General features: G+C 44.2%; 1 protein-coding gene across 2 annotated transcripts in view; it reads left to right on the top strand.

Annotated features, from left to right (window-relative positions):
• Nucleotides 1-16,647: 16,647 nt before the first annotated feature.
• The window catches only part of PODXL (podocalyxin like), a 144,402-nt gene continuing 134,246 nt past the window's right edge, over nt 16,648-26,803 (top strand). For both annotated transcript variants that reach the window (XR_012226712.1, XM_073559903.1), the window contains exon 1: nt 16,648-16,854. Coding sequence is in view for 1 of the 2 variants with exons in the window: in XM_073559903.1 (XP_073416004.1) it covers nt 16,812-16,854 (43 nt within the window). In the remaining variant the exon portion in view is untranslated. The remainder of the gene's footprint in view (nt 16,855-26,803) is intronic.

Below are 26,803 nucleotides of genomic sequence, written 5' to 3'. Positions count from 1 at the left end.
ACGCTCCTCCAGACCGATGATAATTGAGCTCCTAGCTGGTCCTCCTCCGGGACGCCCCCCGAGTCACCCTGACGTAAGGTACAAAATTGAGGATGTTGACCGTAAACACAAAAGAACAGAGACTCTCCCAATGACTCTTGACGGTGATTATTTAACGCGAACTCGGCCAGAGGAAGGAAAGTAGACCACTCCTCTTGGTTGTCGGACACAAAGCATCGTAAATACTGCTCCAGATTTTGGTTCATGCGCTCAGTTTGACCATTTGACTGTGGATGAAACGCTGATGAATGTGACAACTTGATCCCCAAACGTGAGCAAAAAGCTTTCCAAAACCTCGCAACAAATTGAGTTCCCCTATCAGATACTATGTCCGACGGAACTCCGTGGAGTCTGACCACCTCCTGCACAAACACCTGAGCCAACGTCTTCGCATTGGGCAAGGAAGGCAATGAGACAAAATGCGCCATCTTTGAAAATCGGTCAACCACCACCAGGATGACCGTGTTCCCCGCCGAGACTGGCAAGTCAGTGATAAAATCCATGGAGATCTCTGTCCATGGCCTATTAGGTACCCCCAGAGGCTGTAGCGTGCCAGCAGGACGGGCTCGGGGCGACTTGGCCCTGGCGCACGTGATGCAAGCTGCCACGTACGAGACCACGTCCTGCAGGATTTTGGGCCACCAGAAACGACGCGATACCAGCTCCAAGGTGCCCTTAACCCCTGGATGACCAGCCAGTACTGAGTCGTGATGTTCTCTCAACACCTTAAGACGAAGTTGAAGGGGTACAAATGATTTGTTGGCGGGAAGTCCTGGCGGTACCTCCTCTTGGGCCTCGGCAATCTCCGCCTCTACCTCAGTCGTGAGAGCCGAAACCACTACACCTTCCTGGAGGATGGGTACCGGCTCTTCCCGAGGTTCTCCCCCCAGAAAACACCTGGACAAGGCATCCGCCTTGGTGTTTTTAGCCCCGGGACGGTAAGTCACCAGAAAATTGAAACGTGTAAAAAACAATGCCCAGCGAGCCTGCCTAGGAGACAGACGCTTGGTCGACTCCAGATAGAGCAGGTTCTTATGGTCGGTGATGACTGTGACCTGGTGAGCCGCCCCCTCCAAGAAGTGTCGCCATTCCTCAAAAGCCAATTTGATGGCCAACAACTCCCTGTTGCCGATATCATAATTCCGTTCGGCCGGCGACAGCTTCTTGGAGAAGTAGGCGCATGGATGCATATCGCTCAAAGATGAGCCCTGTGACAGTACTGCCCCCACTCCCACCTCAGACGCATCAACCTCCACCACAAAAGGTTTAGACACGTCTGGTTGCACCAGAATGGGGGCTGAAGCAAAACTGTTCTTCAGACGCTCAAATGCACGTATCGCCACCTTAGACCAGCTAGTCAGATCGGTACCTTTTTTTGTCATGTCCGTGAGCGGTTTGGCTATAGTAGAAAAGTGTTTTATAAATTTCCTATAATAATTAGCAAACCCAAGGAACCGCTGGAGCGCTTTCAGATTATCAGGCCTTTCCCATTGTAGCACCGCTTGCACCTTAGCGGTGTCCATTTTAAACCCTGCGGCGGACACAATATATCCCAAAAAAGGCAACTCCTGAACAAAAAATAAGCATTTTTCCAGCTTAGCATAGAGCTTATTCTCACGGAGCAACTGTAACACCTGCCTGCCATGCTCTAAATGAATGTCCCGGTCGCTCGAATAAATGAGGATATCATCCAGGTATACAATCACAAATTTCCCCAGGACATGAGCAAATACGTCATTAATAAAATGTTGGAAAACAGCAGGCACGTTTGTCAACCCAAATGGCATAACCAGGCTCTCAAAATGACCCTCAGGAGTGTTAAAGGCCGTCTTCCACTCATCCCCCTGACGGACCCTTATGAGGTTATACGCACCCCTGAGGTCAAGCTTGGAAAACCACTTTGCCCCCGCCACCTGGTTGAACAAATCAGGGATCAAAGGCATCGGGTATGGATCACGGATCGTAATCTGGTTTAACTCCCGGAAATCCAGACACGGCCGTAAACCCCCATCTTTCTTCTTAATGAAGAAAAACCCCGCTGCTACAGGCGAGGACGAAGGCCGGATGTGTCCTTTGTTCAGACTCTCCGCGATGTAGTCTTTCAGAGATTGTCTCTCTGGACCAGAAATATTAAACATCCTGGCCTTAGGTAATTTGGCCCTGGGTTTTAACCTAATCGCACAGTCATAGGCTCTATGTGGAGGCAGTTCTGAGCAACCCTTCTCAGAGAAAACATCCGTGAAATCCTGCAAAGCCTCCGGAATGCTGGGCGTCACGGCGGACACACATGTGGCCAAGCAATTGTCCTGGCAAAAACCACTCCATTGGACTATGTCTTGAGTTTTCCAATCAATCACCGGGTTATGCCTGGACAACCATGGAAAACCCAGGACCATTTGTGCTGGGAGATTACGGAGGACCCTACATGTAACCCACTCAGAATGTAGGACCCCAATGTGGAGTTTCACCTCAGCCACAAACTCCGTAATCTCCCCCTGAGGGAGGGGAGCGGCATTAATGGTAACCACCTGAATAGGATGAGGGAGTTTTTCGATCTTAAACCGGGCAGTGCGTGCAAACTCCTCATCTATGAGATTGGTGGCGGAACCGCTATCCACAAACACTGATATTGGTAGCTCTCTGCCCGCGATAATAACCTTGGCAGGGAGCATACATTGAGATACCATCATGGAGGATATGCATACGCTCAGTTGGGTCTCCTCCATACCCACTGAGCTTAGCAGTTTTCCGCCTGTGTGACCTTCTTCGGTAGCACAGGACAAGCGTTAACATAATGATTCCTTTTACCACAGTAAAAACATGCTCCGGGCTTCCTGAACCCAGGAATGCGACGCTTAACCTGTGACACCCCCGCAATTTGCATAGGTTCAGTGGGCTCACCTGCAGCAACCACACTTGCACCCCTGCTTTCCCCCAGGGGTAGCGTCTCCTGTGCCCCCTGACGCAAACGGCGATCAATACGTATAACCAAACCTATGGCAGACTCCAACGATGCAGGAGTCTCATACATCAGGAGGGCCTGTTTAACTCTTCCTGAAACCCCATGAATAAACTGACTCCGCAGCGCTGGGTCGTTCCACTGTGTGTCTACTGCCCAACGGCGAAATTCTGAGCAATAGTCTTCCGCCATACGTTCCCCCTGACGGAGGGCGCGGATTTTAGATTCTGCTAGAGCTAATCTGTCGGGATCATCATAAATGAGCCCGAGTGCAGAAAAAACATTATCGACAGAATGAAATGTAGCAGAGTCAGCTGGTAAGGAAAATGCCCATGCTTGGGGGTCCCCACTCAGTAATGATAACACCAGGCCCACCCGCTGAGCCTCATTACCTGAGGAGACAGGGCGCATGCGCAAGTATAACTTGCAGGCCTCCCGAAATATGACAAATTTGCTGCGTTCCCCTGAGAATCGTTCTGGCAGCGGGATCTTCGGCTCTGCACCGACACCTGCAGATGCCGTTTGCACCTTCGCTACTACCAGGCCCTGCTGCTGAACTGCCCCTTTTAATTCGGAGACCTGTAAGGACAGCGCCGCCAACTGGCGGGTTATGGGATCCATGGACTCCTGAAAAAAGTGGGCCGATTATAATGTCACGCGGGGCTTAGGTCAACTAAGGCAGAAATACCCGGGGCCCCTGTGGTGTCCCTTTACTAGGGGAAACCCTGTCTGACCCTCAACTCAGGGTTTTTGCTGATGGTGCAAATGCCTGAGCCTCCACCCTATCCTTATCTCCTGCTCAGCCCTAAGCTTAACCCTCCACCCTCCACCCAGTGAGGAGACAAACCACCAAAGCCCCAAAAAATAAAGACAGACAGGGAGAATTTAAACTGCACCGCGCCGCATACACACAGGACTATACAGTAATGTGAACAGGGCACAACAAAACACAAATATGGGAAGGCGAGAAGGTAACAATGGATCATACGACACCAGATATGAATCTCTCTCTCTCTCCAACACCTCCACTCCAGACCGGAACCACTTGGTATGACACACAAGCTATAATCGGCGACGCCCATAGGCCAGCACGACTATTTAAAGACCGTGGGCGTGACCAACCATCCAACCTGATCTCCAGCTAGATTAACCCCCGATAGCCTGAGAAACTCAAGCCGGCGCCACTGAGGCTATAGTGGACGGAGGTGGAACTACCTCTGCCTGCCGGACGCTGTGGTGTGAATAGCGTCCGACATGACAGGATGAACCTGTCCATCACCACCCACTTGACCATCTAGGTAGTAGTGGAAGACTCTGGCTGAAACCACTCCTGGATTAGGTGTAGCAAGTCAAACATCTGCGAGCGAGGGAATTTGTCACCAGCATATGCTCAGTGGTGAACTTGTTGTGCTCTAACCGACATAGTTACTCCCAGGCATGCCAAGACTTTGGTTTTTAACTTGGGGTATTCCTCGGCATCCTAAGTTATGATATGCCTTTTGGAGTTCACCTGTCAAATATGGCATCAGCACCTCCGCCCACTGCTCTGGCAGAAGTCTCTCCCGATCAGCCAACCTCTCGAAAACCATGAGAAAAGCTTCCGCATCATCTCTCGGGGTCATCTTCTGCATGGCCCGCCTCATTGTCTTGTGGACGAGTGATTCATCACCTGGGTTTGGGGAAGGGGTGGTTTCTCTGCTGCGGACATGCCCTGGCCTGCCATTACTGCTGTTGGATCTGCTGCATCAGGAGTTTATTTGTCTCCTGCTGTGCTTGGTGCTGCTGGTAGAGTTGCTGCTGGCTTATGATCAGGTGCTTGATCAACTCCTCCATTCTGTCTCTGCATGGTCAGACACAGTCATTACAGAGTACATAGCAGGGGCTCATTTATAAGATTATCTCAGCACAGGAAAAACATCTTTAAACACATCTATTGATTAAAATTAACCTTGTTCATGAGACAACCCGTTTAAGATTAAAATTGTCTCCATCACTAAGGGGTTAAACATAACATAACAAGCCAGTCATGACAAGAAGGCGGTCTAAGCATTCAACTTTTGCATACAAAGAGTATTGCCTTTTGCACAATGATCATTCTTGGGTGGCGAGTAACATTGAGTTAATAAATTCGAGTGGAAATGTCGGCCGTTTTTCTGAACTGTAAAAGGCCATCAGTTTTTAACAAATGCTTATTATAACCTTAACATTCACCTCTTCAGCCCCTCCACATCACCTATCCATTCCTCACCGCATCTTCAGATCGCCACCACTTGCACTGAAATCCTACACAAAAGTTCTGTGCAAGCACATGAAAGGTCACGGTGTTATAGCATCACAGCATGCATCATGACATTGCAGTTGAATGTGCAAAACCCTCCCTGGCCTCATGGCCCAGGATGGGAGACCCTGTGGCTTCAGCATGATAATTGGCGATCCGAAGAAGCAAAATCAGATGAGTGATGGTGAGGACTGTATGGGCCAAAGATGTGAGGTGAGTATAGTTTGTTTGTTTTTTTTTCATTTTTGACATCTTATGTTTATTATGCTCTGGGGTTTGTATAGACCCCAGAGCATAATAAGTGATATTAGTTTTGGTAGAATGAACATTCTGTTTAAAATGGGAAAGGAGGCAATGTATTATGAGTAATCATGAGTAGTGTTGAGCGATACCATCCGATATTGAGAAATATCGGATCGGATTGGATCGGCCGATACCCAAAAAGTATCGGGTATCGCCGATTCCGATACCGGAAGTCCCATTCAAGTCAATGGGATAGAAATATCGGAATAAAAAAAACCCCTTTCTGTACTTGCACATCCTGTACGGGAGGGGGGAAGAGTGTGGACGGTGCGTGGGTGGACATTGTGCATGTCTGTGTGCGGGCGGGGTCTGTGCGGGCCTGCCGGGGGTCTGTACGGGCCGGGGGTCTGTGCGGGCCTGCCGGGGGTCTGTACGGGCCTGCCGGGGATCTGTGCCGGCTGCCGGGGTCTCTGCGGACTGCCGCGGGTCTTGTGTGTGTACAGGCATCGTCCGATGGGACTACAAGTCCCATTGGGCGATGCCTGCTACAATGACAGTGATTGACACATTAGCCAATGATGGGACAGTAGTAGTCCCATCATCCGGCTAATGTGTTGAATGTAAAAAAAAAAATACTACATATATACTACATATATACATACTACATACATACTACATATATACAACATTCATACATACTACATACATACTTAATATATACTACATTCATACAACATACATACTACATTCATACAGCATACATACTACATAAATACTTCATATATACTACATTCATACAACATACATACATACTACATTCATACAGCATACATACATACTACATTCATACAGCATACATACATACTACATACATACAACATTCATACAACATACGTACATACATACTACATACATACTTCACATATACTACATTCATACAACATACATACATACTACATACATACTACATATATACTACATTCATACAGCATACATACATACAACATTCATACAACATACATACATACTACATATATACTACATTCATACAACATACATACATGCATACTACATACATGCTACATTCATACAACATACATACATACTACATATATACTACATTCATACAACATGCATACTACATACATACTACATATATACTACATTCATACAACATACATACATACTACATGCATACTACATATATACTAAATTCATGCAACATACATGCATACTACATACTGTACATACTACATTCATACAACATACATACATGCATACTACATACATACTACATATATACTACCTTCATAAAACATACATACATACTACATACTACATATATACTACATTCATACAACATACATAAAACATGCTACAGACATACAATATACATACAACATACATGCTACATACAATACATTCATACAATACATACATATAGACATACAGTACATACAACATAGAGTACATACTCACCATCACTTGTCACTTTGTTCCCAGAAGCCAGTGTCATCTGTGAGAAAAATTAGAAAATAACAAACAAGCGATATACTTCCTGATCCGCAGAAATCCACGAGTGTCCCACGACGATCTCCCATGGAGAACAGCAGCATCAGCTGATGCAACCGCTCTCTAGGGGCCCCAGGAATATAATGACGGGAAGTAGGTATCATTCCGCACTGTATTCCTCCGCCACTGTAAAAAAATAGTCCCTAGTCTCACTTTTGGCATTGCTGTGTGAGAAAGTTCCCACGCAGCTTTTGCCATAAAGTGAGACCAGTGAACGATAGTAACCTCTCAGTGGTGCAGTGGTGCAGTGCAGCAGATCGTCGTGGGACACTCGTGGATTTCTGCGGATAAGGGAGTATATCGCTTGTTTGTTATTTTCTAATTTTTCTCACAGATGACACTGGCTTCGGGGATCAAAGTGACAAGTGATGGTGAGTATGTACTCTATGTTATATATACTGTATGTCTATATGTATGTATTGTATGAATGTATTGTATGTAGTATGTATTTTGTATGTCTGTAGCATGTTGAATGTATGTTGTATGTATGTAGTATGCATGTATGTATGTTGTATGAATGTAGTATATACTGTATGTAGTATGTATGTAGTATGTAGTATGCATGTATGTATGTTGTATGAATGTAGTATGTATGTAGTATGTATGTATGTTGTATGAATGTAGTATATATGTAGTATGTATGTAGTATGTATGTATGTATGTTGCATGATTGTAGTATATATGAAGTATGTATGTAGTATGTTTGTTTGTTGTATGAATGTAGTATATATGTAGTATGTACTATGTATGTATGTATGTATGTATGTTGTATGAATGTAGTATATATGTAGTATGTATGTATGTTGTATGAATGTTGTATATATGTAGTATGTATGCTGTATGAATGTAGTATGTATATAGTATGTATGTATGCTGTATATATGTAGTATGTATGTTGTATGAATGTAGTATATATGTAGTATGTATGTATGCTGTATGAATGTAGTATATATGTAGTATGTATGTTGTATATATGTAGTATGTATGTTGTATGAATGTAGTATATACTGTATGTAGTATGTATGCAGTATGTATGTATGTTGTATGAATGTAGTATATATGTAGTATGTATGTAGTATGTATGTTGTATGAATGTAGTATATATGAAGTATGTATGTAGTATGTATGTATGTTGTATGAATGTTGTATATATGTAGTATGTATGTATATATATATATTTTTTTTTTTACATTCAACACATTAGCCGGATGATGGGACTACTACTGTCCCATCATTGGCTAATGTGTCAATCACTGTCATTGTAGCAGGCATAGCCCGATGGGACTTGTAGTCCCATCGGACGATGCCTGCACACAGACACAAAGACCCCCGGCAGCCCGCACAGACCCCCTGCAGGCCCGCACAGACCCCCGGCAGCCGGCACAGACCCCCGGCAGGCCCGCACAGACCCCCGGCAGGCCCGCACAGACCCCCGGCAGGCCCGCACAAACCCCCGGCAGCCAGCACAGACCCCCGGCAGGCCCATACAGACCCCCTGCAGTCCGCACAGACCCCCAGCAGCCGGCACAGACCCCCGGCAGGCCCGTACAGACCCTCGGCAGGCCCGCACAGACCACGCATCATGATGCGCACAGACCGCGCATCATGATGACATCAATTCAGCAGCCAATCACAGCCACAACAGTGGCTCATTGCATTATGGGAACTTCCAATTCCAGTATCCGATATTGTAAAAATATCGGTACTCGGTATCGGAATTCCGATACAGCGAATATCAGCCGATACCCGATATTTGCAGTATCGGAATGCTCAACACTAATCATGAGCGAATGTGCTCATTATGCAGCCACAGGGACTCAAACATAATATACGAGCACTCCCAGATGCTCGGATAAGATGTTATCCGAGCATGTTCGTGGAGTGCCCGCCGCCAGGGTACCCAGTACCGGGCCGGTTCTTAAGGGGATGTGTCACGGCAGCAGTGACCTGGTCTGTGGCCCTGGGTGTCCAATGAAAATGATGATAAATTGGGAATAAAGTTTATAACATCCTGTTCGTGACACCAAAATGGAGCGCCCACCAGAGCTTTAGGGATACGCGGTATCGGGCCGGTTCTTAAGGGGATGCGTCACGGCAGCAGTGACCCGGTCCGTGGCCCTGGGCGTCCAATGAAAAATGATAAGGGGATGATAAAGTTTATAAGAGATTCGTGACGCCACCTGTTGTACTCGGTGTTAGCAGACACTGCAGATTCAGTCCACTGGGGCAGTTGTTGATGAGTCCTTAGTTTCTCCACTAGTTTTGGGGCCGGTCCCTTAACTGTGATCTGGTCCCTCCACCTGACAGCGGTCAGCATGATACGGGCCCCATGGATGGATTTCTCACTACCTGTGCCCCTAGGACCCCTTCTTCCTTCCTCTGAAGCTTATCTTTCTGTCTTTTCTTCTCTCTTGCTACTGTCGTCTGCAGCTGGGACGAGCTCCGCATGGCTCCAGTCCCCAACCTAGACTGACTGTCCTTCTCTCCACTGTCACTGCTCTCTCACTACAAGCTCCTCCCTACTCCTCTTTCTCCACCCACACCCTCTATCCAGCTCTCACCTGGCCATGAGAGGACTGGTGTTGAGTGCAAGTGTCAGAATCCTGGGTAATGACCCCTCCTTACCTGAGAGTGGGGTACCGCACCTCTGGATAAGGTGCAATACCTTTGTGGCAACTGAACCGTAGGGGCACCACATTCCCGCATCACTAATTGTGATGGCTTATGCTTTTTACTATCCTGTGCCACAATGTGCATTCCATGGAGCCATATATTTATTTATTTTACTTGCTTATATACCGCCATTCATTCCATAGCACTTTACAGACATTATCATCACTGTCTCTATTGGGATTCATAATTTAAATTCCCTATCAGGATATCTTTAGATTTAGGCCGGGGTCACACTTGCAAGTGCAATGAGAGTAACTCGAGCCTCAATACCCGGCACTGCCGCCGGCGGTTCGGACCGGAGCGTTCAGCTGCATAGAAAGACATGCAGCTGCACACTCCGTTCCCGAGTGCCGGCGGCAGTGCCAGGTATTGGGGTGCGAGTTTATCGCATTAAACTCGCAAGTGTGGCCCCATCCTAACTCTAAAGATATCCTGATAGGAAACTGGAGAACACCGATGTAAACATAGGGAGAACATACAAACTCCTTTCAGTTGTTGATCTTCATATGGGTGGAACTCAGGACCCCAGCGCTGCAGTACTTACCGCTGTAAGAGATTTTAAAGTCAGAATCCATAGAAATCAGTGTGTTTTGTTCAATTAAATACTATATTATAGACTTGCTCGAAAGAAGCATTTATTTTAGAGAAAAGTAACTCAATGGATCAACTTTTGGGTCACATGAAATGCCACTTTAGAGACTGCCTTGACCTGACCTTTGATGCATGACCTATGCAACCCTTCCACTAGCGCCTAGCTCTACATAAAATCTAAAAATGTTACAGACAATTTGGTACAGATTCTATACATATAAATTATAATGAAATTATAAAGGCAGATTATAAATAGGAGTACAGTCCCCAAATTCTCGAATTTCTATCATCATTGGGGAGAGAATTCGAACACAGAATCTGTGACCTCGGCATTGGGGATGATGGCTGCAATAAAACAGTCATACAATGTATACTTTCTTACTATTAAAGGGCACAGCAGAGCATTGCATTCTGTGATGGAGCGGCAAGGCGGTTAATAGAGAGTGAAATTGGAGAAGAATGTGTGGACGCTTACGGCTTTTATCCTAAAAACAAATAGAGAATTCTTCAGGACTGCTGCAGGAATTAAACAATTAAACAATGATCCACTTGGGGAGGATTTAAACTGTTGCCATGGGAGTGGGAAAGCTTTTCTAGACAAGTTCTGGATGGGCTGGAGGTTGGATTTGAGAGGGCAAGTGTCCATTGTCTTCGATCATTTGCATTTGGTGGGATTAGTTCCAATCGAGCTCTTAGTATACAAACAAGATGGCAAAATATACCCTGGAAAATATTACCGAGGGCATCCAAGAGGCAAAAGAGCGGAGACAATAGGTCGATCTTAGGTGACACGCAGTCAGATATATGACATAAAATGTTTATTATAGTCCATCATTCTGCTAATAAGTTTAAGAAATTTGCTTTATTTTCACATATTGGCACCAAGCCAAGGCTTTTGTAGGTCAGGCTGCATTTTTAAGCTACAGTTTGCCCTTCCTCCATTTTTTTTTTTGTGGCTATAAAAAGCAGCTAAAATGTAAATTACATGTCCATGTTATTTTATTTGATCGTTGACTGTTATTTCTCAGTAAAGCATCTTTTAGAACTGTTACTCTAAAGAATTATGAAAGAAAACACAAAAAAAAACTCCTAATAACTACGTCTTGCTATTCTTCTAACTGTACGAGACTTTTATCAATAAGTGGCGTTTCAATGGCTGGGAAAGGGCTGCAGTGAGAACATAGGTTTAAAAATGAGAGGAAAACAAGCACTTACGTGTGACCTATTTTTGATTTTAATCCATTAGAAGTAAACAATAGAGGTTCCTTTTGAATGACGGCAAGCAGAGGTCTTGAGAAACAAAGGCGATTGATACAAAAAGCATCTTAGACAAAGACTAGCATTTATTGACTAAAACCTGCACACGCCTTCATGTGCTGATTACAAAGAGTGTAATAGCTGGAGGAAGCATAGAATCCTACCAGTCTTTCTGCTTCAGTGTTAGGCCGGTTTCACATTTGCGCTTCAGGGCGCAGCGATGGCCTGCGCACGGCCGCCGCTAAGCCCCGCCCCCTGCCGCTCCTCCGCCGGTAACTTTATCACTGAGGACGCAGGCTGTGCGGAGTATGCGTTTGGCGGCGCGCCGACCAGCGCCAAACGCAACCTGTTGCAATTTGGTTGCGCTCGGCGCACCGTCAAAACGACGCAGGCGCCGCCAAATGCATACTGCGCACGGCCTGCGTCCTCAGTGATAAAAATAGGGGACGCATGACGCATGCAGCGTCATGTGCCCGGAGGCGGAGCTGTGCCCTGAAGCGCAAATGTGAAACTGGCCTTACTATGTTTCATCACTGGTTCATTCTTCAATAAATAATCCGTTGCTAAGGCTAGTTTCACACTTGCTTTTTTTTGCAGCGCGTTTTTCCCGCAAAAAAACGCATTGAAAAAACGCATACATAAGCATACAACTGCTGCGTTTTTTTCAAGCATTTTTATGAGCATGCATGAAAAAAACGCAGCGTTTTTATGCGTTTGTATGCGTTTTTAGCGCGTTTTTACCGCGTTTGTGTTTTTTTCCAACATTTTTAGGTGGCCCCTCACACTACCAAAACCATGACTTTACTAACCCTAACCCTGACCCTAACCCTAACCCTGACCCTAACCCTAACCCTGACCCTAACCCTTAACCAAATCATACTTAACCCTAACCCAAACCCTAAACCCTAACTAACCCTAACCCTAACCCTGACCCTAACCCTAACCCTGACCCTAACCCTAACCCTGACCCTAACCCTGACCCTAACCCTTAACAAAACCATACTTAACCCTAATCCTGACCCTAACCCTGACCCTAATCCTTAACAAAACCATACTTAACCCTAATCCTGACCCTAACCCTGACCCTAACCCTAACCCTGACCCTAACCCTAACCCTGACCCTAACCCTTAACAAAACCATACTTAACCCTAATCCTGACCCTAACCATGACCCTAATCCTTAACAAAACCATACTTAACCCTAACCCTGACCCTAACCCTAACCCTGACCCTGACCATAACCCTAACCCTAACCCCCCTTAACTAACCCTAACTCTAACCCAAACCCCTAAATTCCATGATTTAAAAAAAAAAACGCATATGCAAAAAAACGCATACATGAGCATGCCAGTGCGCACATATGTGCATCCATAGGCTATAATGGCCATTTTTAGCGCAAAACGTGCGCATATGTGCGCATGCGCTTTTTTGCAGGGCCAAAAAATGCAACATGCTGCGTCTGGAAAATCCCAACGCACACCCCAAAAAAACGCAGCGCATGAAAATCGCATACATGCGCTGACCAGTGCGCAGGTATGCGCACCCATGTTAAATATAGGGGAAAAAACGCATGCGCAGGTGTGCGTTTTTTTCCAGCGCTAAAAAACGCAAATGTGAAACCAGCCTAAAACGTGTTTATTAACTTAATTTAACATTTATCAACATTTTTATTAATTTGACTACCAGCAGATCCTAGAAATATTCTGACAAACACCTATATTGATCAGAACTGGTACAATGAACATAGCAACGATCAGCAGTTATATTGGTGCTTATAGGCTGTGTTCACATGGTGCATTTTTTGCTGCTTTTTTTATATAAATTTTAAGCTGCGTTTTATAACACTAACAAAAGCTATGAGATTTCAGAACTCTCATGGATACACTTTTGCTTTTTTTTTCCTGACTGTTTTGGAAACTGCAGCAGGTCACTTGTTTCAGCGCTTTTTTCAGCGTTTTTTCACCCATAGGAACCAATGAGTAAGCGCAAAAACGCAGGTATCAGGTTTTGCTGCATTTTTGGTGCAGAAACCTAAGGACGTTGCATCACTTTTTATTTTTTTTTGGAGGGGGCACTAAACTTTATCTGCAGGCACAAGAGACAACAAAAAGGCAGCAAATACGCAGCGAAAAAAAAAAATCAGCAAAACAGGCTTTTTGTAAGCAGCTTCTTTACTGCCAAGAGAGCAGATTTTGCCTGCAGAGAAAAAACGCAACTTGTGAACACAGCCTTAATGCTTCTTTCACACTTTCACATTTTGTATCTTCTTTTTGATTTATATGAGGTTTTCTGTTTCGCATTCTTTTTTTAGTGCTTTTTTCAGACACATTTGGATTTTCATTCACACAATATGCCTAGAACATGCTGCAAAAAAAAAAAGCCAAAGACTCAAGCAAGCACAAAGGCTGTGTGCCCACATTGCGTTTTTTTAAGCGTTTCCGCCACGTTTTTACCGCGGTGCAAACGCTTAAAAACGCTAACAAAACGCACCCCCATGCAATCCTATGGGATTCTACAGTTGCTGTGCCCAAGCTACAGATTTTACCGCTGCGGAATCGCATAGCGGAAAAATCTGCAGCACGTCCATTAATTCTGCGTAATCGCAGCGATTCCGCCGCCATAGGATTGCATTGAAATGCTCACTTTACGCATATGGCTATGTTCACCATGCGTAAAGTGAGCGCTTCATGTGCGGATGGTACCCAGAGTCTGGAGGAGAGGAGACCCTGGGTACCATATTCCTGTAAAAAATAGAATTAAAATAAAAAATAGGGATATACTTGCCTTCTGTTGGCCCCCGGAGGCCTCTAGACCCTCAGCGGCGCTGCCAGCAACTTTCGTTCCCAGGGATGTCTTGTGTGAATGACCTCTGATGACGTAGCGGTCTCTATTTTTTATTTTTTTTTATTATTTTTAACATTCTATCTTTTACTTTTGATGCTGCATAGGCAGCATGAATAGTAAAAAGTTGGTCACACTTGTCAAGCACTATGCTTGACAAGTGTGACCAATCTGTCATACTTTTCCAAGTGATGCTTCAAATTGCTTAGAAAAGTGATTGAATTTCGCAAGCTAAAAACGCTCGCAAAACGCTTGTGTTTTCATGAAAACTAATGCGAATTCCGCATGCGTTTTACCCGCAGTGGGGAGTTGTGGAAATACTGCGGACATCTCCGCAGCACTTCTGAAACGTGGGCACATAGCCAAATACGTATGGCATGTTTATATTTCCCTATTTACTTACAGCAAACAGTTGATGACAATGTTTTTTTAATACGAAAAGGTATCAAAAACACCAGGAAAAAAACATCCAAAAAAGCACATGAAACCACGCTTTATAGGTGAAAGAAAATTACGCATGTGACTGGATCAAATGAGAATTCTAGCTTAAGGCAAATAAAGCTTATTTGCTGTGTAATGAATTGATTAGCAGCAACTTTATATGAGAACTTGGACTAAATATATACGTTGTGTATGAATTTTATTTTTAAATGTATCAGGTGTCAGATTCCATTTGTCACATTTCATGTTGGAGACACAGCAGGTTGCACTATTTTTGGAGGCTTTTTTGGACTCACAGGTCCCATTCAGATGGATACAGAGCCTTGTTTTCTGCAATGTATCTATCTGGAGTACAGGCTTTCTAGATACAGGTCTGTAGCACCTGGCCGCGGTATGACCAGAGCCTAGCAGATCACACTGTATGATGGACTTTTTGTACAGTTTATAATATAGTCACAAAATAGAAACCAGACAAACCCCACTGTAGTTAATAGGGGCCTCCTGCCTCAGTTTGCATCCGTTATGTTGAGGATCCTTTCACATGGATTCTGTTCTCTTCCTAAAATGGAGCCATAAACTCTAAATGCAGGTGTGAACAGGGTATTAGATTATTTAGAACAGATACAGGTGTGCTCACTTCTGACCGGACATCATAATTGACTTTGTACTGTTATTTTCAGGCAATGAATGTTATAAGGGTTTTTCCTTCTGATATGGCCGGGTTCACATGAGCATATGCAAGATCATCCATTTTACGTACAGAAAAAAAAGACAATTTTTCATCCATATTGTCATCCGTATGCCATCAGTGTGTCTATTTTTTGTTAAATCCGTACGTCCATTTTGTTCATCAGTACGGCATCCGTTTTTTTACATGAACAATTTCAGAAATCATAAAAGACAAGTCCACATTTATATCTCAATACTTATAATGCATCCATGAAGAACGCCTGACTCACGGATGGTAAGTGATCTATTTTCCACTCACGAATTGACTTATAATGGGCAAGTCTGATCCAGAATATAGGCCAAAGTAGCGCATGCTGCGACTTTTTTTATACGCGGACCATTGAACTGGAATTCTGCACATGCTGGACCCCACCAAACACAAAGTACTAACGCAGCATAGCGGTATTTCATCACTTCACCAGAGGGATGAACGTTAACAATAATGTTCCCATACACTGACAGCAAGCAGTAATCTTGAACATGATTAGAAACGGAAACAAAAGTATTACAAGCGGTCTAAGATTCCAGCCACACAGCTGTGTTTGTATCGGGCCATGGTGGATGAGCACATCTACAGAAAACACAAGATGGCCAGTCCCTAACGTGTCCTGTGAGGTCAGTTGTTGCTGCACTTGAGGTATTAGTAGACAAATGGGCTGCAGCTAATCCCTGTCCCCAGAACTAGGAGGATCCAGCTGTCTGGTGCAGATTATGAAGGGCAGCCATCCCTCCTAGACGCCATGGTAACAGGGGCTCCTTATTGTTCCCCACCCTGCACTCTTCACAGGCAGCGGAGTATAATGATTGTTTTAGCACAGGACTTCCTCAGCCATTCCTTTCATAGAGTCATTTCCATTGAGCTGGCATCCTGCACATATCTTGGTGAGCTTTGCTGAAGGAGGAGTTTCCTATGTTATTGTTTTTGGGGCAGGTCCACCCAAGTTTTCTATTGGAGAGAGCAGAGTGGATTTGTACTTGTCAGATCCCCCCTGATACCTCCCCAGGCAGTCAGTGGGGGGGTTAGAGCAGGAGCAGCAAGTGCCAAAGCATCACTGGACATAGAGGGAATCCCACCCTAGCAAGTCCACAGGCTGCAGCTACCACTGGGGGAGAAGAGCAAGAGGGGCTGCTCCAGAGTCTGCACAGTGTCAGTGTGCTGTGAGATAAGAACACCTCAGGACAGCAGACATGACCAGGCTGGGCTATCTGCTGCCATTGCTCTGTGCTCTGGGTAAGTGCCCTCATGTCCCTTGAATTCATTAAAACTTCCCGCTTGGTTGGAGCCATCTCCTCCCCTCATCTCAGCAGATCAGTCACACAGCCCTGGGAGACACTGGCTGACAATAGGCACTGGGGGTGTGGGAAAGGAGCACTCCTAAAGTAAGTGTGTGCATATATGTATATATATATATATACATACACACACACACACACACACACACACACGTATATAATGGGTTTGTGTCAAGCAATGTCAGGCTTTTTCTTAAGGTTCCAACTTCACATCTGCACTTTTGTCACTTGTGAGTAACTGCGAGCATTTGGAGTGAGTCTCATTGACAGCGATTTACTATTGTAGCGCTGATCAAATTTTGGCCCAAATACCTAGAAGAAACCCTCTTTTTGGTAACATAACAATACCTAGGACTTGGCTGTTTAGTTATTATTACTAGACCATTTTATTGTATTGTTCTCCGTTCTCCTATTAGGAGTTACTGTGAGATTTAGCCGACATATCACACTTGTCTTTATAAATCTTTCCTTTCACGTGGACATAAAAGATTTTGTGATATTTTCAAGAACAGCGGTGTCTGAAATGTACAGTGAATTGGTGATTCAGGTGACTTACCTTATAATTGTTGTTTTTTATATGCATGTATATTTTAAAAATATCCGAGTACATAGTATAAATGTTAGTTATATTTCTATAAATATTATTAATAATTTCTAACAGCAAATATAGCAGGAGTGAATGCATTAAGACACTGCATCCTTCCATTTATTCATTCATTCACTTAATGTTTTCATATACTTCCGTCCACATAAAGCCCTGTTCACATGAACGGTATTAACTGTGTGACACATGTGCCAATAAAAGCTCTCGATGTACATTAGTTAAATGAAGGTGATCATAGGTGTCTAGAAGTGGCATCTTGTACCAATAGGCTGCAATGTGGTCCACTTCATGAACTTTTCTATAGGGTTTCATGATGCATCTGAAATTTGGATACCATTGGCATCATCCATAGGCTATAATGGCATTCTTTTTAAGAGATATGTCATGAAATCCTTATAAATGACACTTGTAATAGATGCCATAAAGTGGTATTTGTCTCCCATAGTCATCAATGTTTAAATAAACGTATACATTTAATGTTTCCTTTTTACTGCACCTTTGGAAAAACTGTTACATACCAGCCAGATGGAGGCCAATAGGACACTCTTTTGACCTCCGTTTGACAATAAAGCCATATGGACACGTGTACGTGTCAGGAGCTTTCCATGGGAACATGATGTGAACAAGATGAATTGTCATGTGCTGTCCATATGTACACTGTGGAGTGAGGATCTCCAATGCAATATAATAAAGGCCAGTGGACCACAGCTGTTAGGTACAAATTCGTAATATTAGAACTTCCATACGGGTTTTCATGGGTACAGTAGTTTGCGGCTCAGTAACGTACAAATAGCGCACCATGCATGTGGAGGCTTTTTTTTCCATTGAAGAAATTGCTCTGTGTGGCCACCCTAACTGCCTCTGTGCCGGGAAAATGAGCACTGCCGAACTAAACCGGCAGCGTGACCCCTTCATTCTCAATGAGAGAAGGTCCTAAACTTCCAACTGTTCAAATTGGTCAGCCCCTTTAGATTTCACTGGTAAATGTGATGCACATTTTAAGTTTTATATTTTTCCAAATTTGTTTTTTTTTCTACTAACATTGATAGACAAGATAGAATATTGTTATACTATGAAAAAAAACATAACAGACAATAATATATATTGCCATGGATGACATTTATGTAGCTGAACAAATACAGCTCTGTCAATATAGGAAATCTGTAGTACTACCATGTTAAATGCAGAGCTATATTTATTCAGTGACCCTTTCCAATAGGGCTCCATTCACACCATGGAGGCAAAAAATGTATTTTTGGCCTCTGTTGGCATGGTATGTGTTGATATATATTTTTTCAATTGTACTATTATTTTTAGGCCTGGGTCACACTAACCGACGCAAAATACGGTCAGTATTTTACATGCGTAATACGGATGAATGGCCCCTAAACAGTGCTCCGTATGTCATCCGTAATCAAGGTGTGGTCGCGTATTTTGCGCATGTAAGCATCCGTATGTAATCCGTATGGCGAGATTTTCTCGCAGGCTTGCAAAATGGACATATAATGGAGCCCTATGGCAGGGTTTCTAAACAGAAACCAAAGAATAGATATAGACACATAGAATATATATCTATATATATATACACTCACTGGCCACTTTATTAGGTACACCTGTCCAACTGTGTGTTAAGACTTAATTTCTAATCAGCCAATCACATGGCGGCAACTCAGTGCATTTAGGCATGTAGACATGGTCAAGACAATCTCCTGCAGTTCAAACCGAGCATCAGTATGGGGAAGAAAGGTGATTTGAGTGCCTTTGAACGTGGCATGATTGTTGGTGCCAGAAGGGCTGGTCTGAGAATTTCAGAAACTGCTGATCTACTGGGATTTTCACGCACAACCATCTCTAGGGTTTACAGAGAATGGTCCGAAAAAGAAAAAAAATCCAGTGAGCGGCAGTTCTGTGGCCGGAAATGCCATGTTGATGCCAGAGGTCAGAGGAGAATGGGCAGACTGGTTCGAGCTGATAGAAAGGCAACAGTGACTCAAATTGCCACCCGTTACAACCAAGGTAGGCAGAAGAGCATCTCTGAACGCACAGTGCGTCGAACTTTGAGGCAGATGGGCTACAGCAGCAGAAGACCACACTGGGTACCACTCCTCTCAGCTAAGAACAGGAAACTGAGGCTACAATTTGCACAAGCTCATCGAAATTGGACAGTAGAAGATTGGAAAAACGTTGCCTGGTCTGATGAGTCTCGATTTCTGCTGCGACATTCGGATGGTAGGGTCAGAATTTGGCGTAAACAACATGAAAGCATGGATCCATCCTGCCTTGTATCAACGGTTCAGGCTGGTGGTGGTGGTGTCATGGTGTGGGGAATTTTTTCTGGGCACTCTTTGGGCCCCTTGGTACCAATTGAGCATCGTTGCAACGCCACAGCCTACCTGAGTATTGTTGCTGACCATGTCCATCCCTTTATGACCACAATGTACCCAACATCTGATGGCTACTTTCAGCAGGATAATGCGCCATGTCATAAAGCTCGAATCATCTCAGATTGGTTTCTTGAACATGACAATGAGTTTACTGTACTCAAATGGCCTCCTCAGTCACCAGATCTCAATCCAATAGAGCATCTTTGGGATGTGGTGGAACGGGAGATTCGCATCAGGGATGTGCAGCCGACAAATCTGCGCCAACTGTGTGATGCCATCATGTCAATATGGTCCAAAATCTCTGAGGAATGCTTCCAGCACCTTGTTGAATCTCTGCCACGAAGAATTGAGGCAGTTCTGAAGGCAAAAGGGGGTCCAACCCCTTACTAGCATGGTGTACCTAATAAAGTGGCCAGTGAGTGTATATATATGCATTCTATGTGTCTATATCTATTCTTTCGTTTCTTTATTAAACCTGTCAGTGTGAGTTTACTGTATAGTGCACTGAATTGCCGGCTTTGCTAAAAGACACCGGGTGCGTATTTCTCGCAAGTCACATGTGTGGTCCGTGTGTAATCCGCATTTTTTGCGCACCCATAGACTTGCATTGGCGTATTACGGCCGTAGTACGCTGACAATCGCAGCATGCTGCGATTGGCACGGACCGTAGAATACGGATGAGAAATATACGGCTGGTGCGAGGGACCCCATAGAGAATAATTTGTCCGTGTGTAATGCGTGCTTTTAGCGCCTCTCACTCGGCCGTATTCCTCGCCAGTGTGACCCCGGCCTTACTCTAAAATACTGGAAGTATGCTGCCATAAGACAATGTTTACGATATTCCAGTATGGTTTATTTTTCAATTGTAGTTAGTAGAAGATGTGTATATATATGCAGTATGTGCAAAAGTTTTAGGCAAGATTGGAAAAATGGTGCAAAGTTAAAATGCTTTCAAAAATAGAGCTGTTAATAGTTTGTTTTTTCTCAGTTAACACATTGCTAAGTGAATGAATAAAGGAGAAATCTGAACTACGTCAATGTTTGGTGTGACTGCCCTTTGCCTTAAAGGGAATCTGTCACCCCATTTTCGGCCTATGAGCTGCAGCCACCGCTATCAGGGGCTTATCTACAGCATTCTGTAATGCTTTAGATAAGCCCCAGATGTAACCTGAAAGATAAGAAAAACTAGTCAGATTATACTCACCGGGGGGCGCGGTCCAGTGCGGTGAGTGTCGCGTTCCGGTCTGGCGTCTCCCTTCTTCTAGCGATGACGTTCTCCTTCTTACTTCTGCCGCGGCTCCTTTATCTGCCATGTTGAGAGCAGAGCAGAGTACTGCAGTGCGCAGGTGCCGAACCTCTCTGACTTTTCCCGGCGCCTGTGCACTGCATTACTTTACTCTGCCCTCAACAGAGCAGATAAAGTATGCCTGCGCAGGAGCCGCAGCACAAGTAAGAAGGAGGACGTCATTGCTAGAAGATGGGAGGCGCCAGACCAGATCGCGACACCCATCAGACCGGACCGGACCCCCGGGTGAGTATAATCTAACTCGTTTTTCTTATCTTTCAGGTTACATCCGGGGCTTATCTAAAGCATTACAGAATGCTGTAGATAAGTTCCTGATGGCGGTGGCCACATGTCATAGGCCAAAAATGAGGTGACAGATTCCCTTTAAAAGCAGCATCAAAGTATCACTTCTTGTAGTTACACTTATATGTAGTTTTTGAAGCCACAAAACAGGGAGGTTGTTCCAAACATCTTGGAGAACTTACCACAGATCCTCTGTAAATAAAAGCTTGTGAAAATCCTTTCATCTCTTCATGTAATCCCAGCCATACTTGATAATATTGAGATCAGGGCCCTTTGGGGGACATAATAGTAATTCCAGGACTACTACTACTTCTTTACCCTGAAGATAGTTCTTAATTGCATTGTCTGTATGCTTGTGGTCATTGCTCGGCTGCAAAATAAATATGGAACTTTTAGCATCGAGGACACAATCTTGACCAAATTTGATTGTAGTTGGGTCCACTGATTGCTACCAGATCTGAGTTGATGTCACTGCTGGACATCTTCTGTTTTTAAAGGGAAATAAATAAAATAAATACCATATTAAAGTGTGTTTATGGTCCTCAACAATGCCCATTTCTTGGTGTCCTCAATGCTGAGAAATACAGACAGATACTCATCCATAATGCAATACTTTCAGGAAGGCATCTGATTGGCTCCAATTTTTTTCTGCAGCAGAACAATCACCACAATCATATAACCAATGTCATTAGAAATTCTCTTCATCATAAAGACGTTCATGTACTGCTTAAAATAATGATGTGGCCCTGACAGAGCCCTTAGAATAGATCAACATTATTTAGTTTGTGTGGGATGAAATGAAATTACAGTTTTGCCACAAGAATACAATTAACAGAATCTCTGTGGTCAGTTCTCCTAGATATGTAGAACAACCTCCCTGCAGAGTGTCTTCAAAAACTGTGTAAGTGTACCTAGGAGCAGGGCTGTGGAGTCTGTAACCCAAACCTCCAACTCAGACTCCTCAATTTCCTTGACACCATCTCCACGACTCTGACTCCACAGCACTGGAGGAGAAACTTCACTACTAAGCATATACCGTATATACTCGAATATAAGTCGAGATTTTCAGCCCAAAAAATTGGTCTGAAAGTCCCCCTCTCGTCTTATATTCGAGTCATATACAAAGGGGGTCGGAGGGGGAGGGGGGGCGGGGGTGTCAGGTCATACTTACCCGTCCTGACGCTGTGTCTTGAGCCCCCAGCTTCTCCCCGTGCTCTCTCTTCCTGCCTTCAGCGGTCACGAGGTGCCGCTCATTAAAACTCATGAATATGCGCATATTCATGAGTTTTAATGAGCGGTACCACGTGACCGCTGAAGTCAGGAAGAGAGAGCGTGGAGAAGCTGGGGGCTCAAGACACAGCGTCAGGACGGGTAAGTATAGCGATACTCACCTGTCCTGCGTCCATGGCTGCTTGCTGCTGTCTGTCATCGGTCAGTGACTTCAGACAGCAGAGGGCGCGGTGACATGGTTAGTGCGCGCCGCGCCCCCTGCAGTCGAACGTCACTGACTGATGACGTGGCAGATAGCGGTGAGCAGCCTTGGACGCAGGACAGGTGAGAATCTGACACCCAGCGACGGAGAGGTGAGTATGTCATTTTTTTATTTTTACATGCAGCAGCAGCGGCAGTACATGGGGGAATAATCTTAAGGAGCTTCTAATGGGGGCAGTATATGGGGGAATAATCTATGGTGCTTCTAATGGGGGCAGTATATGGGGGAACAATCTATGGAGCTTCTTATGGGGGCAGTATATGGGGGAATAATCTATGGAGCTTCTAATGGGGGCAGTATATGGGGGAACAATCTATGGAGCTTCTTATGGGGGCAGTATATGGGGGAATAATCTATGGAGCTGCTTATGGGGGAACAATATGGAGCTTCTAATGGGGGCAGCATATGGGGGAATAATCTATGGAGCTTCTTCTGGGGACACCATAGGGGGGAATAATTTATGGAGCATTTCCCACCCTAGACTTATACTCGAGTCAATAAGTTCTCCCAGTTTTTTGTGGCAAAATTAGGGGGGGTCGACTTATACTCGGATCGACTTATACTCAAGTATATACGGTACGTAAAGTGCAGCACTTTTTCATCTCAACCAAAAGCCCAGATCCTTAGATCAGGAACAGAATAGATATTTATAGGACATTTCATAACGTTCCCAAATTCTTATTAAAAAATATTCTGCACAAACTGCATTGTACTACTGTACCCAATTTATTAGATATTTTAAGAGTCAGCGTCGGTCCACTTTATTCCGACTGACTTCTACTCCAATTCCACCAAAATGGACACGGACTCTAACTCCACTGCACTGCCTAGGAGATTTGACAATTTGATGCTGTTTTGAATGGAAAGGGCGGTCACACCAATTTGATTTATATTTCAGTTTTGTTCATTCACTTTACATTTTCTTTTTGAATACAAAAATAAATTAAAAACACTTCTATTTTTGAAAGCAGTCATACTTTGCAAGATTTTTCATACCTACCTAAAACTTTTGCATAGTTCTGTACATTGGAACCTTTCATTGCAGGTGTAAGGAGGAATGATGCAGTATTCTTTAGCTTGTTCCATTATAACCAGTCATCTCTGTAACATATCATTACAAATACATGTAGGTTGGGAGAACTTGAGATGAAAACCACAGCTTGAAAATTATGCGAAAGCTGTAATTATTAGCCCCTGTGTACATCAGTATTATTTAATTCTGCTGTTCTGCTCATCATAGGAGAAGAATAACTAAATTATCGTAATAGCAACTTGACCACTTAACAACATTATCACCTGACAAATCACATGTGATGGTTACGTGTGACTGGACACACCGCCTCCAGCAGGGCGAATTTCTCTGACACACGTGACCCTGGATACACTGCCTCCAGTAGGGCGAATTTAAATAATATAACGTGCAGCCGGATACACCGCCTCCAGCAGGCGAATTTCAGAATTACATGTGTATCTGGATACACTGCCTCCAGCAGGGCGAATTTAATTAATAAAGGGAAACACCAGGGAAACTGGTACAATGGAGGGCCTTGCGATAGGGAACGGGGACGTGGAGACCTCCTGCACTCCCCTGAGTCTGTGTCTCTACACTCCTGACAGTCCCTATGCAGGTTCCGCACCTGGCGCCGAGCAGGATACCTAAAAACCCTAGCTCGCCCTGCACCTAGCCCTTTCTAGTGAAATGGACAGTGCAGAAACTAATCCCACCACTGCACTGAAACACACAAAAGGAAAGGTACAAACAGGGATAAGACCACTTAGCTTTGCTCTGTTGCTATTGCTCCAAGCAACAGAGTACGACACCAAAGTTGAGCTTCTCCCCTGAAGCTCGACACCTGAATTCAGCTTCCACCTGAAGCTATAACACCAGAACTCCCCTGAGCTGCCAGGAACTCCTCTCTGTAGTTCCTTCCTTCACCAGACTTGGTTGGAAATGAGCAATATCACCAACAGTGATTGCAACACCTGACACGCTTTTATAGGTCAGAGCCAGAGCAATCACACCTGCTTTATAATCACGTGCACTAAACTAAAGTAACCAGAGTGCAATGACCCTAACGGCCACCGGGGGCAAAACTAGAACTGAAACCACCACAGTGCAATGACCCTACTTGCTACCGGGGGCAAAACTAACTTTAAGCACACAGCTTAAGGAAAAAAAAAGGTTACTTGTGCATTTATCTGTCATAATCCAACCTGGATCATGACCCCACACTGACCAATGGTGTCTAGCATTTCATCAGACAAAATAGCGCAGGATGCTGCAAGATTTTAACTGGTATTTTCTTAGGAAACTTAGACAGGGGCTTTGAATAGATTGTCCAACAATCTAGTCTTAGGGTACCGTTACACTAAGCGACGCACCAGTGATCCCAACAACAATACGACCTGGTAAAGATCGCTGGTGTGTCGCTAAATGGTCGCTAGTAAGCTATCAAACAGCCAGATCTACTCAACGATGCAGCAACGATCCGGCGATCTGTATAACAACCTCGGCGGTTGTTGGGACCTTGTCACACGGCAGCTATTCTGACGACTCACGCCTGCGTCCCTGAGTTCTGCGTCGCCAATGAGGTCGCTCGTTGGCGTCAAACACAGCGATGCATGCTGGCCAGCGGGACGCCAACGATCAGAAAATGGCCTGGGACATTCGAGCACGATCAGCGATATCCAGCGAGGGGGTCGGTCGCCGCTTTGTGTCACACATAGCGAGATCGCTGTTGCATCACAAAATCGGTGACGCAATAGCGATCTCGCTAGCGATCTCGTTATGTGAGACGGGGCCTTAACTCTTAACTTTAATAGCAAAGGCAGCTTATATCTAGTTTCTAGATGGTTCAAGCAAAAAACACAGCATATGGTATATTACAGTCCTTACAGGTGATGTGAGAGATAAGATTCAAGCAGCTTGAATTTAAATGTCTGATCCTTTTGTTTTCATGGCGGATTGGCCACTGCCAGAGGTGTCTACCAGTGGATTACTCTGCTCACCCCATAGAAACACATGGAAGTTCGGTCCGGTGTTCAGGTCTATGAGAAAATAGGGAAAGCTAGCTGTCGGTTGAACAAATGTTGGGCCAACTCTTTTCTAAGGTGTGGACAGCTTTACTTCCTGCACTATGGTGATAGCTTTAGGTTTCAGTTATCCTTTGACCTGATGAACACCCTAGTTTGAGGTAGAGTCACAATGTACTATTGCATCAATTACGGGATTATACTCATCAGAACTTCATTAGAGGTTTGTTTTTCATTATAGCCCTGGTGGCACTGTAAGTAAAATATGGTCACTTTTATCTTGGGTCAATTGTTGTTTGAGTTCATCTAAGAAAATAGTGTACGGTGTTGTTACTGTTAAGTCCCGACATGAAGTCATAAGTTATGAGCCTGAAAATTTAACTGTGTGAACCGTGTGTAAAAAAGAGCTTTTCAGTTGCCCACACTTAAGGAAGAAGTCGCTCTATCTTACAACTTACAGACATTACATCTGATCTATTTAATGCTTTTTACCAAAAATAATAGAGAATAACTCTGTGTACCATCATAAGAGGAAGAATAAAGTCTGTGATGTTAACCAAGTCCAACTATTGAAAAGTTATAAGCACTTGCTGTATCAAACTACATCAAAGAACTTGTAAGCCCAGTGCTAAATGGTTTCCTTTGTGTGGCGCCTGATGTAGGAAGCATTTTCCTGATAAAAGTGTTCATTATATTATGTCTGTATTTGTATCCTCACTATTGTTAGATTAGTAATAAAAATCAGCCCACCATACGCAGATTTATAAATGCAAAGACAATATGTAT

Source organism: Dendrobates tinctorius, unplaced genomic scaffold (assembly GCF_039654945.1).
Source record: "Dendrobates tinctorius isolate UK_male_01 unplaced genomic scaffold, ASM3965494v1 ptg000281l, whole genome shotgun sequence".
Taxonomy (NCBI): Eukaryota; Metazoa; Chordata; class Amphibia; order Anura; family Dendrobatidae; genus Dendrobates; species Dendrobates tinctorius.
This window is presented reverse-complemented; position numbering and strand designations above follow the sequence as displayed.